The sequence below is a fragment of the Stylophora pistillata genome, chromosome 6 (assembly GCF_964205215.1).
Source record: "Stylophora pistillata chromosome 6, jaStyPist1.2, whole genome shotgun sequence".
Lineage (NCBI taxonomy): Eukaryota > Metazoa > Cnidaria > Anthozoa > Scleractinia > Pocilloporidae > Stylophora > Stylophora pistillata.
Genome location: NC_142524.1, coordinates 28,272,391 through 28,286,396, shown reverse-complemented (window position 1 = coordinate 28,286,396; position 14,006 = coordinate 28,272,391). Strand labels below are relative to the sequence as shown.

Below are 14,006 nucleotides of genomic sequence, written 5' to 3'. Positions count from 1 at the left end.
ACCAACCACAACATTGACTGGGACTCTGCGCAATGCCTAACCTACAGCACTGACTATTTTCAACGACTGACTCTGGAAAGCTGGTTTACTAACTTAGGACAGACTCCCCTAAACAGATGTCAACAACTACCCGCTCCATACAAACAACTCATTCACGACATAAACATCACAAACGACCGAAAAAGAACGACCTAACTTTACCGACAGATCGAAACAGACCAATCACGACCGACTTACGTCACTTTAGTTTTACAGCCAATAACATCACGGCAAAACCAACCGATCATTTCACACGAACTGGAATAAGAACATTCTACTGACAACAATCATTCACTTGACTCTGATGATGACTTCCGCACAGGTTGTCGAAACGCCAGTCACTACCGCCGACAACAGTCCTTCTCAGGACTACACTCACCCAGACGATCAGACTACACCTTCATAGGGAAGTTTATAATACTGTGAAGAAGGTTTACCGGAGTTAGAAGAGGCGTTCTGCCCAGTAGGAAAAGATTATTTTTCTTAGCTAGATACCTGTAAACGATCTTGTTTATGACCCAAGATGAAAAACATTTTTCCGTAGCAAGAAAATAAACTTCTTGACATCCAGATGAAAACCAACCCAGGAATTATTGATCTTATATACTCTAACAACAACAAACATATGAAACATATGTGTGAACTGCGGTTATGAGACGTATACGAGCACGATCCTTCGCAGTAAAGCACTATTTGAGCAATAGTGAAAATCAGACCTGAAAAAAATTTCAGGCCTGTACGGGATTCGAACCACTGACCTCTGCGATACTAGTGCAGCGCTCTACCAATTGAGCTAACAAGCCAACTGGGAGCAGGCCATCAAATTAATTCGATATAAACCCGTAGATGATAAATCAAACAACAACAAACATATGAAACATATGTGTGAACTGCGGTTATGAGACGTATATGAGCACGATCCTTCGCAGTAAAGCACTATTTGAGCAATAGTGAAAATCAGACCTGAAAGAAATTTTCTGACTAAACCTAATATGTAAATGAAAGGGGCGAAGCTGAAATAATTAGTAAGAAGAGGCAGTAAACGTCTTCTTGCGATATACACTAGTGGGCATCAATCAATGTTCTGACTAAACCTAATTTGTAAATGAAAGGGGCGAAGCTGAAATAATTAGTAAGAAGAGGCAGTAAACGTCTTCTTGCGATATACACTAGTGACGATGGATGTATGACTGTTGTCTAACAATATGTCTAGAAATGATACTTTCTTATCAATTTCCCTTTCCATTGTGAAACGAATACTAGGGTGCCTGGTGTTGATATAATCAAAGAACACGAGCGCGTCCTCCTCGCTATTGAACAAACAAAAGGTGTCATCAACATAGCGTCAGGTAGAACAGAACTTCATAGAATGAATAGTTATCTAGCCAGTTTTTTTTCATGATGTCCCATAAAGAGGTTTGCAAGTACTGGAGTAAGTTGGGACGCCATGGCAGCCCCATCTATTTGATCGTAAAACAACCTTAAACAAGAAACCAGTCTCAGCTGTTGCGAAGGTAAAAAGCGTTTTTAGGTCAGCGGCGTTTATCTTAAGATCAGGGTTACCTTGATAAATGTATCTGATCGCCAGATCAATGCATTCATCAAGAGATATACTAGTGAACAAACTCTCAACATCGAAAGATACTATGAACTTCCCTGAGGTTGATAACTGGTTGATTTCATGTACAAAAGAAAACTCGTCGCGGACGATGCATTCACGCGGGACACGTGGCTCTAGAAGATTACAAAGGAACTCAGATAAATTGTAATTGTAGGTACCTATTGAAGATACTATGAGTCGAAAAGGAGGCGTTTCATTAGGCTACCGAGCCTTGCGCAGTTTAGGTAGCCCATAAAACCTGGCTGGTTGAGAACCAACTGGATAGATTCTCTCATAGGTATCTTTGTCTAAGTGGCCCTTATTTTGATCGCACCATGGTCAGAAATCTACTCGACAGGAAGCTAAAGGGAAAACTGGTCGCAGACCTTTCTCATCTTGCCCATTCGTACGTTTCCTCACACCAACCTTCTGCAGCGGACTTAAAGAAATGTTGGATACTAAAGGATTTGACAAAGAACAAGGACATCACGCATCGTGCATCATACGTATTTAATACCGCAGTTCAAAATATATGAACTTCATATATCAATTGTAACTGATTTATCATCACGGGTTTATTACAAATCAACTTAACGGCCTGCTCCCAGTTGGCTTGTTGGCTCAATTGGTAGAGCGCTGCACTAGTATCGCAGAGGTCAGTGGTTCGAGTCCCTTACAGGCCTGATTTTTTTCAGGTCTGATTTTCGCTATTGCATAAATAGCGCTATCTACTGCGAAGGATCGTGCATCATACATATTTAATACCGCAGTTCAAAATATATGAACTTCATATATCCATTGAACAAGGACATTGTAATACTGAAGCCTGACAAATGAAATGGCTTAGTTGTCATGGACAGGAAAGCCTACGAACAGGGTATTTTTTCCATTATCAGTGACACCTCTAAGTTTAAGGTTAATGATAACGATCCTACATTACAAAGGGAGGGTAAGTTACAACGTTTTTAAGAGCGCTTACATATCTACTTATCAGCTACCATTTTATGATGACCAAAAGAAAAACCTTTTTCAAAACATTGTCTACACAACACCCGACATCCCCAATTGGCTGGGGATTGAGACCTATGATTGTCTTTTAAAGGTCAGTAAACAAAACACAAAGTTACGTGATTGAAGTAAATAAATCTCCTTGCAGACAAAAGAGGATCTCCAAGATTAATTTAACATTATTTCACATTTACAGTAAAACATTTGTTCATCAAAGATTATGGATCACAATTATTTGCGATAAATTAAAAGGACCCAATGTGCTTCGCGCAGAAATTAGTTGTAACCCTCTTCGTATAGCGTTTCTGAATAAGTATAATTGGCAAGGACCATAGATCGATATTCAACTAGGAAATGGTGCAGTTCACGTAGTATCTCAACTTATAACGAAACAATTTTTTATTTCTGTACAAGCAGCTTCTCCGAAAATGCCCAGCTGTTAGGCTTGGTGTTTACAATTACCATTTGCATCCGTTCTTCAGTGGAAAAGAATCCTTAGCAATTACATGTGCTTCATCGGCGCCAAATGCGACAGCAGAGAATGAGGTATGGTGACATCAGTGTCAAGTGGACTTTTAAATGAGTCTGTTTAACTGTTAGAGGCTTCGTGGAAGACTGGTGCATCCTGAAAATTTAGACAGGATATCTCATTTATCCATCTTCGATTCATGTTTCCTCTTTTAGAACATTAACCGTGAGTAACCGTGTTTGCAATCTTTTGCTTGCTAAATATTTGCCCCACGATTAAAAAGTTTATTAACTCAAGTTACAACTTTATTTAGCTGCTAATAAAACTTTTTAGTACTGGCAATTATCCGTACACCGTCTTCGAACCAAACATAATCTGAACCATGTGCCAGGCCATTGAGCCAGCTTTCCTCGCGAAATGATCGATTTGAATTACTTTTGTGAATGATTTGCTGGACTCAAAACAAGAAGCTTGATGACATTGTTCATGTTGAGTTGAACGTCTCCATCTCTTCTGTTCCCTTTTCCATTTTCATCTTCTTTGCTTCTTTTCAGAATAATTACCTTTCCGGATTTTCGTCTATGAGATCAGATGATGCAAATAAAATGGCTGTAAGTGTGGTATTCTCTTAAAAATGAAACAAAGTATATTCAAAACTATGCCTCCATACAGCTACTAATAAGAAGGATTTATCTTAGCGCTTTACGGAGAGAACGAAGACAAGAGCTTGAAAGGATGAGAAAGTTAAGCCAATCTATAAATAAAAAAATTACTGAAACAAAGAAAACTAATGCAATTGATTATTATTGTTTTTTGTTGTTGTTGTTATTTTAAAATGGTTTCCATATTTCATTTACTAGTTTAAAATTTCATTTCATCCAGTTGGTATTTTTTCATCTTCTTTTTCATTATTTTATTTGCTTTTCATAATCCTTCGTTTAGGTTGTTTCAGGATGATGTTCTACCAAACCACATGTTCAGGTGTTTCTTGTCTTTCTGAAAAATATTAAAGGAGACATTTTTAAGATGTGAGTGATGGCAGTTTTATTAAGAAAAATGCAGTTTTATTGGTCCTCATTGGTTTTGAAAAGACACTATTACCTGACATAAACTGAACAGATCTGTTTCCCAATTTGTAGCTATAGTATTCAAACACTATGGCAATGACAGAGTTTTGATTGGCTCAGCTATGGAAATGAACTTATGATAGTTTGTGGCTCACTTTTATCTCCTAACCCCTAAGATTCACTGGCCCCTCATTCCTTCCCCAGTATCATCTTTGAATCAAATGTAAAGGTCATGAGAAAAAGGAAATAAACATCAATTGAAGAAGCTCCTGATTGTCAAGCAAATTCTCCTTGTCAGAGAAATAGGACATGTAAAGAGAAAAGTGTGGAGAATATAAGTGCTAATGTAAGGGTGTAAAGAGCTAAAAATGTAGGATGAAGCAGAGACCAAAAATAAAAAAAGATCACCATAGCCCCCATTCTTTGAAGTAACTGATGTTTGACTTTGCCTTCCACATTTAAGTGTTTTATTCTCATCTCTAGTGTTTTCTTTTGGCAGGTACTCCGTGCCAGTTAGAAGATGAAAATGAAATAAGAGCTTTTTTTTATATGAAATAAGAGCTTTTTTTTCCATTTACGCTCCGCTTTTCTCCTTTCTCTGATAGCGGCCTTGATCGAATCATTAAACCAAGGCATAAGAGGCCTGTTGACCACAGTTTTACTCTTCACAGGAGCGTGAGATTCGATGAGCGATGAAAGGGTTGAATTATAGCATCTAACAAGATCATCCAGGCTTAAATTGACAATGTTATCATTGCACAGTGCTGAATTAGCAAGATCACTTTTAAAAGATTGGATATTAACTGACTTGAATTTCCTGTAGGTGACAGTTTTAACACTTGCTTCAGGCTTTATGGAATTAAGATCACAGAGAATAGCTGCGTGATCAAAGATAAATTTACCGATCGTAGGATTGTCCTTCATGATCGAGTCTGATTGACGAGTGATTATCAGATCCAAGGTATGACCAAGGTTGTGAGTAGGTGCAGTTACATGTTGTTCTAAGCCCATGGATTCCAAAGTGTCCAGAAAATCGCCAGCATCTGTATCGCCGTCTACATCGACGTGAAGATTAAAATCACCGACGATCAGGATTGGTTGAATATATGAAATAATCGATTCTAAATACAACGTGAAGTCGCTAACAAAGGAATTGGTGGAGGGCGGACGGTTAACAATCACTAGTCTCACAACGAATGAGCCAGACTTCACTAAAAGCTCAGAGAATTCGAATGATGAAGATGAGGAATTATTATCGTTTTGTTTAGTCGTAACCACTGAAATGGAATCCTTATAAAGTAAGGCAACGCCGCCGCCTCTGCGTCCGATACGACGAGGATAACTCACAAGCTTGTAGCCAGAAGGAATAATCTCAAGCTTTGCAGCAGTGTCGTCTGCCGTTAACCAGGTTTCGGTAAGGGCGAACAAATCAGCATTACAGTGACTCACCAATTCCAGAAAGCCGGCAGATTTTGATTTGATTGAACGGACATTGATCAGGCACAACGAAAGCGGCAGTCGTGATAAGGTTTTCGGAGAATAAACTGGGTTGGATGTTACATTCGTAAGATTGTTGATATTTCTTGATCGAAGAATTGATCGAGATCATGAAGTACTCATATGCCGTCTGTAATTGCTATTTAAGCAAAAAATAGCAAAAAATAGCCAAAAGCCTGAAATTACTAAAAGAAGGCTTGGAATTTTGTAATAGATGAGCATCGCGATAGGGAAAAAGGGTTTCTTTCGTAAGAGGTAAATGTTAAGAATATTTGATCAAAAATTCCACCCAACGCTGATTTTTGTCTGCCTAGGAGCCCCACCAGAATATTCTATGTTTTTGAGCTCAGCGGACAAAAATCACGCGTTCATTCATTCATTTCTGTTTCTAGCGCGCGCTTAAAAGATGAAGGGTGCTATTATGACGCAGCCCAATTACAAATCAGTGTCGCGAAAACAAACTAGATGCCAAGATGGTTTTCGTTACCCACTGGATTAGTTTGTTTACCTTTGCGAGTATTGCGGAATATTTATGGCCAACTACAGAGAACAAATGCGAAGAAAGGTAAGTCTTTTATCGTTTAGTCAAATTTCGATAGAAGTTTCTAGTTTTTAAGTAAAGAACGAAAGTCTTTTACGAACCGATTGTACAACTTCATTTACCAAACTGTTAAACTGTTTCCCTTGCTGCCAGACGTTAATATAAATATTCAAAAGTTCAAGGCAAGAAAACGTGTTTCAGCCAAGCTTAAGGTATTGGACGTCTAGTGCACTCAATAAAAGGAAAGAACAAGGATATATTTTTGCCAAACTTGAGTTAAAAGAATTATTGGTCATCACCATTGTAACACTGTGACATTTTTTTAGTATTGAAAACGACGCCTGTAAAAAAGATAGAGAGCTGCAAAGACAGGTAATCTGATTTCTTTATAATGCCGTGTAAACATAGCTGATTGTGGATGAGGTGATCGTTGTAGAGAGGCAGTCGGAGTAAAAAAGTGGCCGTTGTACGGAGGTAGCCTTTTTAATGGAGGCAGCCATTTAAAGTGGCTAACCTCCGTAGGGTAGAGGCCTTAGCATAGAAGTTCTACAGAATTTAGACCTCTATTACGTTCTTCAAATAAGGTCTTTAAGATGATGATATCAATTGTTGATATCATAATGCTTTTGGTCTTTGCAGAATGAAAGCGCGTCCATAATTCAGCGAGCGTGGCGTAAACTCAAGTTAAAACTAATGCGCAAAAGAGAAGAACTTGAATTCAAGGTACTTTTATATAGAGTTACATGGTAACCTTCGTAAGGTAGAGGCCTTAGCATAGAAGTTCTACAGAACTTAGACCTTTATTAGGTTCCTCAAAATAACATTAATTCTTTTAAATGCTGATATCATTTGTTGATATCAAAATGCTTTTTGTCTTTGCAGAATGAAAGCGCGTCCATAATTCAGCGGGCGTGGTGGAAATTCAAGTCAAAACTAATGCGCAAAAGAGAAGAACTTGAATTCAAGGTACTTTGATATAGAGTTACATGGGGACCTTCGTAAGGTAGAGGGCTCAGCATAGAGGTTCTGCAGGATTTATACTTTTATTACGTTCTTCAAAATAGCGTTAATTCTTTTAGATGCTGGTATCATTTCTTGATATCAAAATGCTTTTTGTTTTTGCAGAATGAAAGCGCGTCCATAATTAAGCGGGCGTGGCGCAGATTCAAATCGAAACTAATACCCCGAAAAAGAAGAATTTGAATTTAAAGTACTTTGATAAAGAGTTTAACTCATGTCGTTTAGGTTTATCGTTTATCGTGCAATTTCAGTTATCCCGTACAGGCCTGATTTTTTTCAGGTCTGATTTTCGCTATTGCATAAATAGCGCTATCTACTGCAAAGGATCGTGCTTCATACGAATTTCAGTTATACAAGAATAGTACGATTACTAATAAAAAGCATTTAAGAGGGAAGGGGGTTTCACAAGTTAACATTAACAATTTTTCTGAGCAGTTTACGGTGAATTCGCCCTCACCTCAAATTGGGAGTCACATATTTCACTCCATGTCCACCGGGCTCAGTGCAACTTCTAATTTTTCAAAAGTGCTTATGGTGGAATATCATTACATTTACCACCATAACCGTAAGCAATACTGATGCTTTTGTAAAGCATCCTAACCGAGACTAAACAAGCAAGGTACAGAAGCTAAATCAGTTTTTCTAGCGTTCCTTGGCCCTCAGCGAGAGAAGAGTTTCAATGCAGTTAGGACGCGCTTTAGTTGCTGTGCCATTGTGAGGATGTGCCCGTTGTAAGAAGGAGGCCGATTTGGCAAGGCGTCCTGTGTAGAGAGGTGGCCCTTCTGAAAAAGGTGGTCACCTTTAGGAAGGCAGCCAGTGTACGGAGGTGACCGTTGAAGACGGATGACTGTAGAAGAGACCTGTCCGATAGAAAGTATACCTTTATTACTATGTACTTCAACCTGGCGTAGCGACTTTAAGATCCTAATATGTGTATGTTGATGTTATCAAAATTGTTGTTGTCTTTGCAGAATAAATGCGCCGAGAGAATCCAAAAGGCATTTCGCCGTCGTAAACTTAAAATAGAAAGACGAGAAATGCTCAAACTCAAGGTATGAGATAGTAATGGCGATAGCTACAGAGTTAGTCGGCAAATTTGATCATTTAACTCTATCGGGCGATTTTGGTTATAATCTAGGTCTGATCCAAGAGCAAAAAGTTCTTTCTAAAAGGCATTATTTGTTCCCTTTCGACTCCATGATCTTATCAGGGAAATGGGTTCACAATTTAACTTCGTCAGTATGTGACCGCTGCTTTTCTTCTGACAGATCAGAGCAGTTGGATTGTTACAGAAAGCTTGGAGGGAACGCCGAACCAAACGAAGGGTAATGATTTTTAGCCTTAGTGTTTTGAATTTTTCTCATTTTATCTGTGATCCATCTTTAACCTTTTATGATAATGCCTAGAAGCAAAGAACGTAAATCGTATACAACGTTGAAATGATCTTAAATTAGAATATTTCAAACTACAATCTTCTCCTCCCCCCTAATATATATTTCGTATTCACGTGCGCTGCGCGTGTTATATAATCTAGCGAGATTTGAACTTGGCATTGGTACTTGACCTGGAAAATTTCGTGTACTCTTAACTTAGTTTTTTTTTTCTTAGTCTAGAAAAGATGATTTAGCAAGCCTTCTGATTGGTTGATTTTCTGTAATATCTAGTACATTTATCAGTATTAAATGCCGAGGATTCCGATGTCGAGCATTCCTTTGCAAAACTTATTCTTTCCGTATCACAATTCCTCGCAATGAACAAAAAAAATCGATGGTTTTTTTTTTTATGTTGGTCTTTGCAAAGATGTGTAGAAAAAGAAAAGGTGAGAAGACTTCCATGTATCCTGACAAAATTCCTCGAGTAGAAAGTCTTTGGAGTGTTGATGATCGTGATTTTAAGTACCTGGTGAAGGTTCAAAAACTTGGGGAAGGAGGGTTTGGCGAGGTAGGAGATCCCGTGAAAACTAAAATTGATATTAAGTATACCTCGGTAATTACTCAGGTGATTGAAGATATGCACGTCCTCTGATAGGCCCTTCTAGATTGTGCTAGCATCTAATTTTATCATTATAATTTTTCGTAACATGAGGAAAAACGAGCTTAATATTCGCTCTTTTTACAAAGGTAGCATGCACTGCTTCTGTTTTTCTTTTTGAAAGGAAAATGGCCATAGTTATGACCTGTGTGGTCTCTCAGATTGATTATTTTCAAATTCGATTCACGACTCAGTCTATTTTCAATTTTTCGATGTCTTGGGAGAAGAAGGTTACCGCGACACTGAGTCGTTCGTCGTTTAGAGGACTGCGGAAAAAAAAAAAAACAAATTCCATTGAAATTCCCCGGTCTTTGCAAGACCAGCTCCCAATATACAACGTGCGGCCAAGGAGTTGAGACATAATGGTTGAATTAACGATTGAATTAACGTCACAAAAAACTGTTCAAAGTACTGCTAAGTACAGTCTTTGATACTTTTCTATCTTATTCATTTTTTAGGTCTCGCAATATTACTGCCGACAAACCCAGGCACATTACGCAGTTAAAACCTTTCTAAAGAGGAATGTTGAACATGCATTAATGAATTTAAAGGAAACGCTCATCCTCCTCCGCTTGGTTGGGAACTCCAGCATAACTCTGTTATGCCGGGCGTTTACCATCAGTGTAAGTGCTTAAGAAACGTTTTTAATTAAGAATACATGCAGAATACTGGCTACAGGGGGAGAAAAAACTCGTTCATCTTTAGGAATTTTTTCCTGGTGTGGCCATAGAACTGACTTCGTACATAGCATCAGTGGAGTAATCAAGCCTTCAGGAGGCAAAAATAAGAGTACTTAGGGCTTCTTTATTTTGAAGTAAATGCAAGTTGAGCCTGTCACTATCTCAGTCAGTTTTAGTTTTGCTAACGAGTAGGTAGCCATTAATTAGTATTTATTAGTAGGGGGATCTTCAAAGGATTTTGAGGGGTGTACCAGGCCGCTTTCCGGGGGGGATGGAGAGGAGATCAGTGGTCGTCAAAGGAGTACAAAAAAGGAGTTATAGAAAATTGATTGCCAATTAACTTCTAACGAGGAAGGATCATAATCATATTCAACACAGCTGTAACGTTGATGTTATTAGACTAATTTTAATAACTTTGTTTTACAGCTAACAGAAACGGCTTTAGCGCTGGAGCTTGTTACCGGCGGTGATTTAGCTGGAGTTCTCGAAGCGGAGGGAGGAAGAGTGAGTGAACAACGCGCCAGGTAAGATTTGAATAAGCAGAGATTTTACGCCTTGAGTAGGAAAAGGCCTGATTTTCCCGGAAGGATTTAAGATTGACATCCTAGTTGCCACTCATGCTCATCATATCTTTATCAATCTGCAGGCTTTTTCTACACCGCTGTCAATAGATTCACTCTTGAGTTTGTAGACCTGCAGTTGCTCACTTTCTTTTGACTGAGCCCAAATTAGAACTTAGTAAGTCACCTAAGAGTATTCATACGACAACGTCTGGTATTTCAGGTGTTACGCCGTCGATATCGGTCAGGGATTGAAATATTTGTATTCGAAAAACGTCATCCACAGGTATGTTTGTGACATATAGTACGTCATCTTGCCTTATACCGAAGGAAATTTGCTGTCTTCCTCAGAATCTTGGAGACTTTTGTAAAACAACACGGACTATTTAAATGAGCTTTTCTTTCAAACCAGCTCTCTCGATGCAAAGCGGATGAAACATAATGTGGCACTGAAGGAAGAACAATCTTAGTAAAATACATTTGTTTTTAAAATGAAGGCGTCACAAGTGAATGAACTTTGTGGGATCGGAATCGAGAGAGAACAAGCAGAAGATCATTTTTTGCTATTGTAGCCCAACAATCGACGTAAATTGCCACTGATGTAAAGGAATGTACACGAAAGATGATTGAAACAAGTTGTTGCAAACTTTTATTCACCAGAGATATAAAACCGGCAAATATCCTGGTAACCTCAAATGGCCACCTTAAACTGTCAGACTTCGGTCTGAGCGAAGTTGTCGCCTTTACAGTGACTGGCACATGTGGAACATTTGCATATATGGCTCCTGAGGTACAAGACACTGTAGATTAGCAGATCCCCTCGCTAAGTCCTAGTTCAAATGGCTGGGTTTTTTTTTTTTTTACCACTTCTTTATCTTCTCCGCAAAAAGGACTGTGAGTTGTGTTTTTCTCAATTCTCCATGGAAGATAAAATCACCATAGCGACGATAATACCTCCTCTCAGTTCTAGAAAAAAAAAGATAGTAGGGGACCCGTGCTAGTAGATTCTGATAGTAGGGGACCCGTGCTAGTAGATTCTGATAGTAGGGGACCCCTGCTAGTAGATTCTGATAGTAGGGAACCCCTGGTAGTAGGCTCATGCAGTTGAATCCTTTTAATATAACATGACACCCTGAAAATAACGATCACAAAAATTGTTACAGTGTTAATGCGCTTTGTTTTTGCAATGCTGATAAACTGCACTCAATCTGTGTTACAGATGATAATAGGAGAGCCATATACTTATTCCGTGGACTGGTGGTCTTTTGGAGTGACTCCATTCCAGATGCTAACTGGTCAGGTTTGTACAAGTTATATTGCAACTAATTAAACTCAGACAGAACAAACTCGTTGGCAGCGTCAATTTAACGGTAATGACAGGAGCATTACACTCTCAACTTTTGAGTTAATTTGGAGACTATACACAATAACTCTCCCTGCGGAAGGATACAAATGCTTGTGAATCAAACTTTTGACAAAGTTGTAATCATGACTTTTTCATTATCTTTCGTCCCGTGGGAAGAGGACACCCTCCTATGGCAAACATGGTAAGGGAAGACTCCACCCGAGAGGGGGATCTATTTTAAGCTACAAATGTTTTTTAAAAAGGTTACGCAACGGAGTAAATCAAATGCACAGTGAAAGGGGTTGGAAATCATTCAACGAAAAATATGGAAGGAAATTTGATGTTCGACAATTATGTATAAATCATCAGCCTATTTGAATGGTTTATAGAAACGTTTCGTCCTTTGTACGTTTGTGAAATGAGTGAAAGCTGTATATGACAATTGATTATATTTCGCATAATATGGGGAATAAAAAGGAAATGGCCTGGGGATAACTGAGGAGCAAAACAACCTATAAAGCATGCCTCTCCCTTCCCCTCTGCCTCCCCTAGCTTTCATCTAAAACAGGAAGACATATACGCACAAAGCCTAAATATCAAAATGTGATTGATTGTGAAATGAGCAGTATGTTTGGAATAATTAATGAAATATTTTCTTTTTTTTTTTTTTTTTCCTACATATCTACTTATCAGCTACCATTTTATGATGACGAAGAGAGAAATATATTTGAAAACATCGTGTATACGACCCCTGACATCCCTGATTGGCTGGGGACCGAGGCCAGAGATTGTCTTTTAAAGGTCAGTAAACGAAACCCAAAGTTATGTGATTAAAGTAAATCAATTTCTTCCTGGACAAAAGAGGACCTTAAACATTAATTGAACATTTTTTTCACATTCATAGTAAAAGATGTGTTCAAGAAAGATTACGGATTACAGTTATTCACGATAAATTAAAAAGACTCAATGTGCTCGGCGCAGAAATGAGTAGAACTAATAGGTTGAACCCTATTAGCAAGGTGTTTCTGAATAAGTATTTTTGGCAAGTTTCAGAGATCGATATTAAACTAGTGAATAATGTAGTTCGCGTGGTATCTCAACTTTGACGAAAGAAATCTTTTATATCTGTACAATCAGCTTCTCCGAAAATGCCCAGCTGTTAGGCTTGGTGTTTACAATTACCATTTGCGTCCGTTCTTCAGCGGAAAAGAACCCTTAGCAATTACATGTGGTTCATCGGCGCCAAATGCGACAGCAGAGAATGAGGTATGATTACATCAGTGTCAAGTAGATCTCGTGTTTTCTCCTTTATAACCTTAACAGTATTTGTTTTCTTTTGCTTTTTTATGGTCTCTTTTTTTCTCTCACCTACAAAAATTGTTACCAATGAAAAACCCTCGACAATCAAAATCTTTAGTATATCGTCTTCGGACATAGGATAATCTGCACCATCGACCAGGCTATCGAGCCATTTTTCCACGCCAATTGATCGATTCGCGAGAAAGATTCGCTAAGCTAAAAACGAGAACCTTGATGACATTGCAAATGCTTTTACAGTACATCGTCTCCGTCTGCTCTGCTCAATGTTGTATCCGCGTCTTCTCTTCTTTTCTTTAGATTAACCCTATGTCTGGATTTTCCTTTCTGCTGTCAGACGAAGCAAATGTCTTCATGGCGGTAAGTGTACAATTCCCGTCTGGAAAACTGAATAAAATCATTTTCAAAACCGGGTCCCCAGTTTGTTCCTCTATGGGATCGATAGTTAGCCATAGTAATTGTTTTTCTGCTTAATCTGTGTTCATTGATTTAATCTGACTCGACCAGTGTTTTAAACGAAGTGGTAAATGTTACGTGTCAGGAGCGCGGAAAACAGCAATTAGGAACTTAAAATGAGTTTGAGTTCTGTATTTGATTAGCTGAGAGAGTGACACCAGTTTTCTTGGCAACAGATATTTTTAAATCGCGATCTTTAATCAGTTCACACAGAAATGTGGTGATAAGAGGGCCCTTAATGGGTATCGTATTATTTGGTTGCGAAAGAGGCAGTTACTCTGGCCGAGGAGCTACCAATCTAAACTGGGAGATCAAAAGGTGCGTGATCGATTTTTCGAGCCATGGTTGGGATATTTTCCTTTCAGTTATTTCGTTC

The 14,006-nt window shown here is 38.5% G+C and overlaps 2 protein-coding genes across 2 annotated transcripts; both read left to right on the top strand.

The window, feature by feature from the left end:
• The first annotated feature begins 2,558 nt into the window (after window positions 1-2,558).
• On the top strand, window positions 2,559-4,073 carry LOC148729263 (uncharacterized). Its single transcript, XM_088725122.1, has 4 exons — window positions 2,559-2,741; window positions 3,065-3,193; window positions 3,671-3,727; window positions 4,059-4,073. The coding sequence occupies exons 1-4, from the start codon at window positions 2,559-2,561 to the stop codon at window positions 4,071-4,073; spliced, it is 384 nt and encodes a 127-aa protein (XP_088581248.1).
• A 4,440-nt stretch (window positions 4,074-8,513) lies between these two features.
• LOC148729262 (protein kinase C delta type-like) lies at window positions 8,514-13,529 on the top strand. Its single transcript, XM_088725741.1, has 9 exons — window positions 8,514-8,566; window positions 9,042-9,182; window positions 9,731-9,895; window positions 10,379-10,476; window positions 10,736-10,798; window positions 11,173-11,302; window positions 11,732-11,812; window positions 12,551-12,658; window positions 12,995-13,529. Exons 2-9 carry the CDS (start codon window positions 9,042-9,044, stop codon window positions 13,127-13,129), a joined length of 921 nt encoding a protein of 306 aa, XP_088581867.1. The 5' UTR covers window positions 8,514-8,566; the 3' UTR covers window positions 13,130-13,529.
• Window positions 13,530-14,006: the final 477 nt, after the last annotated feature.

Bases quoted from the DNA above. Each gene is read 5' to 3' on its own strand.
- LOC148729262 (XM_088725741.1), top strand. From the start codon at position 9,042: ATGTGTAGAAAAAGAAAAGGTGAGAAGACTTCCATGTATCCTGACAAA. The intron at 9,183-9,730 runs GTAGGAGATCCC...TTCATTTTTTAG, and splicing joins GGGAAGGAGGGTTTGGCGAG to GTCTCGCAATATTACTGCCG. The intron at 9,896-10,378 runs GTAAGTGCTTAA...TTTGTTTTACAG, and splicing joins GCCGGGCGTTTACCATCAGT to CTAACAGAAACGGCTTTAGC.
- LOC148729263 (XM_088725122.1), top strand. From the start codon at position 2,559: ATGATAACGATCCTACATTACAAAGGGAGGGTAAGTTACAACGTTTTT. The intron at 2,742-3,064 runs GTCAGTAAACAA...CTGTACAAGCAG, and splicing joins CCTATGATTGTCTTTTAAAG to CTTCTCCGAAAATGCCCAGC. The intron at 3,194-3,670 runs GTATGGTGACAT...GCTTCTTTTCAG, and splicing joins ATGCGACAGCAGAGAATGAG to AATAATTACCTTTCCGGATT.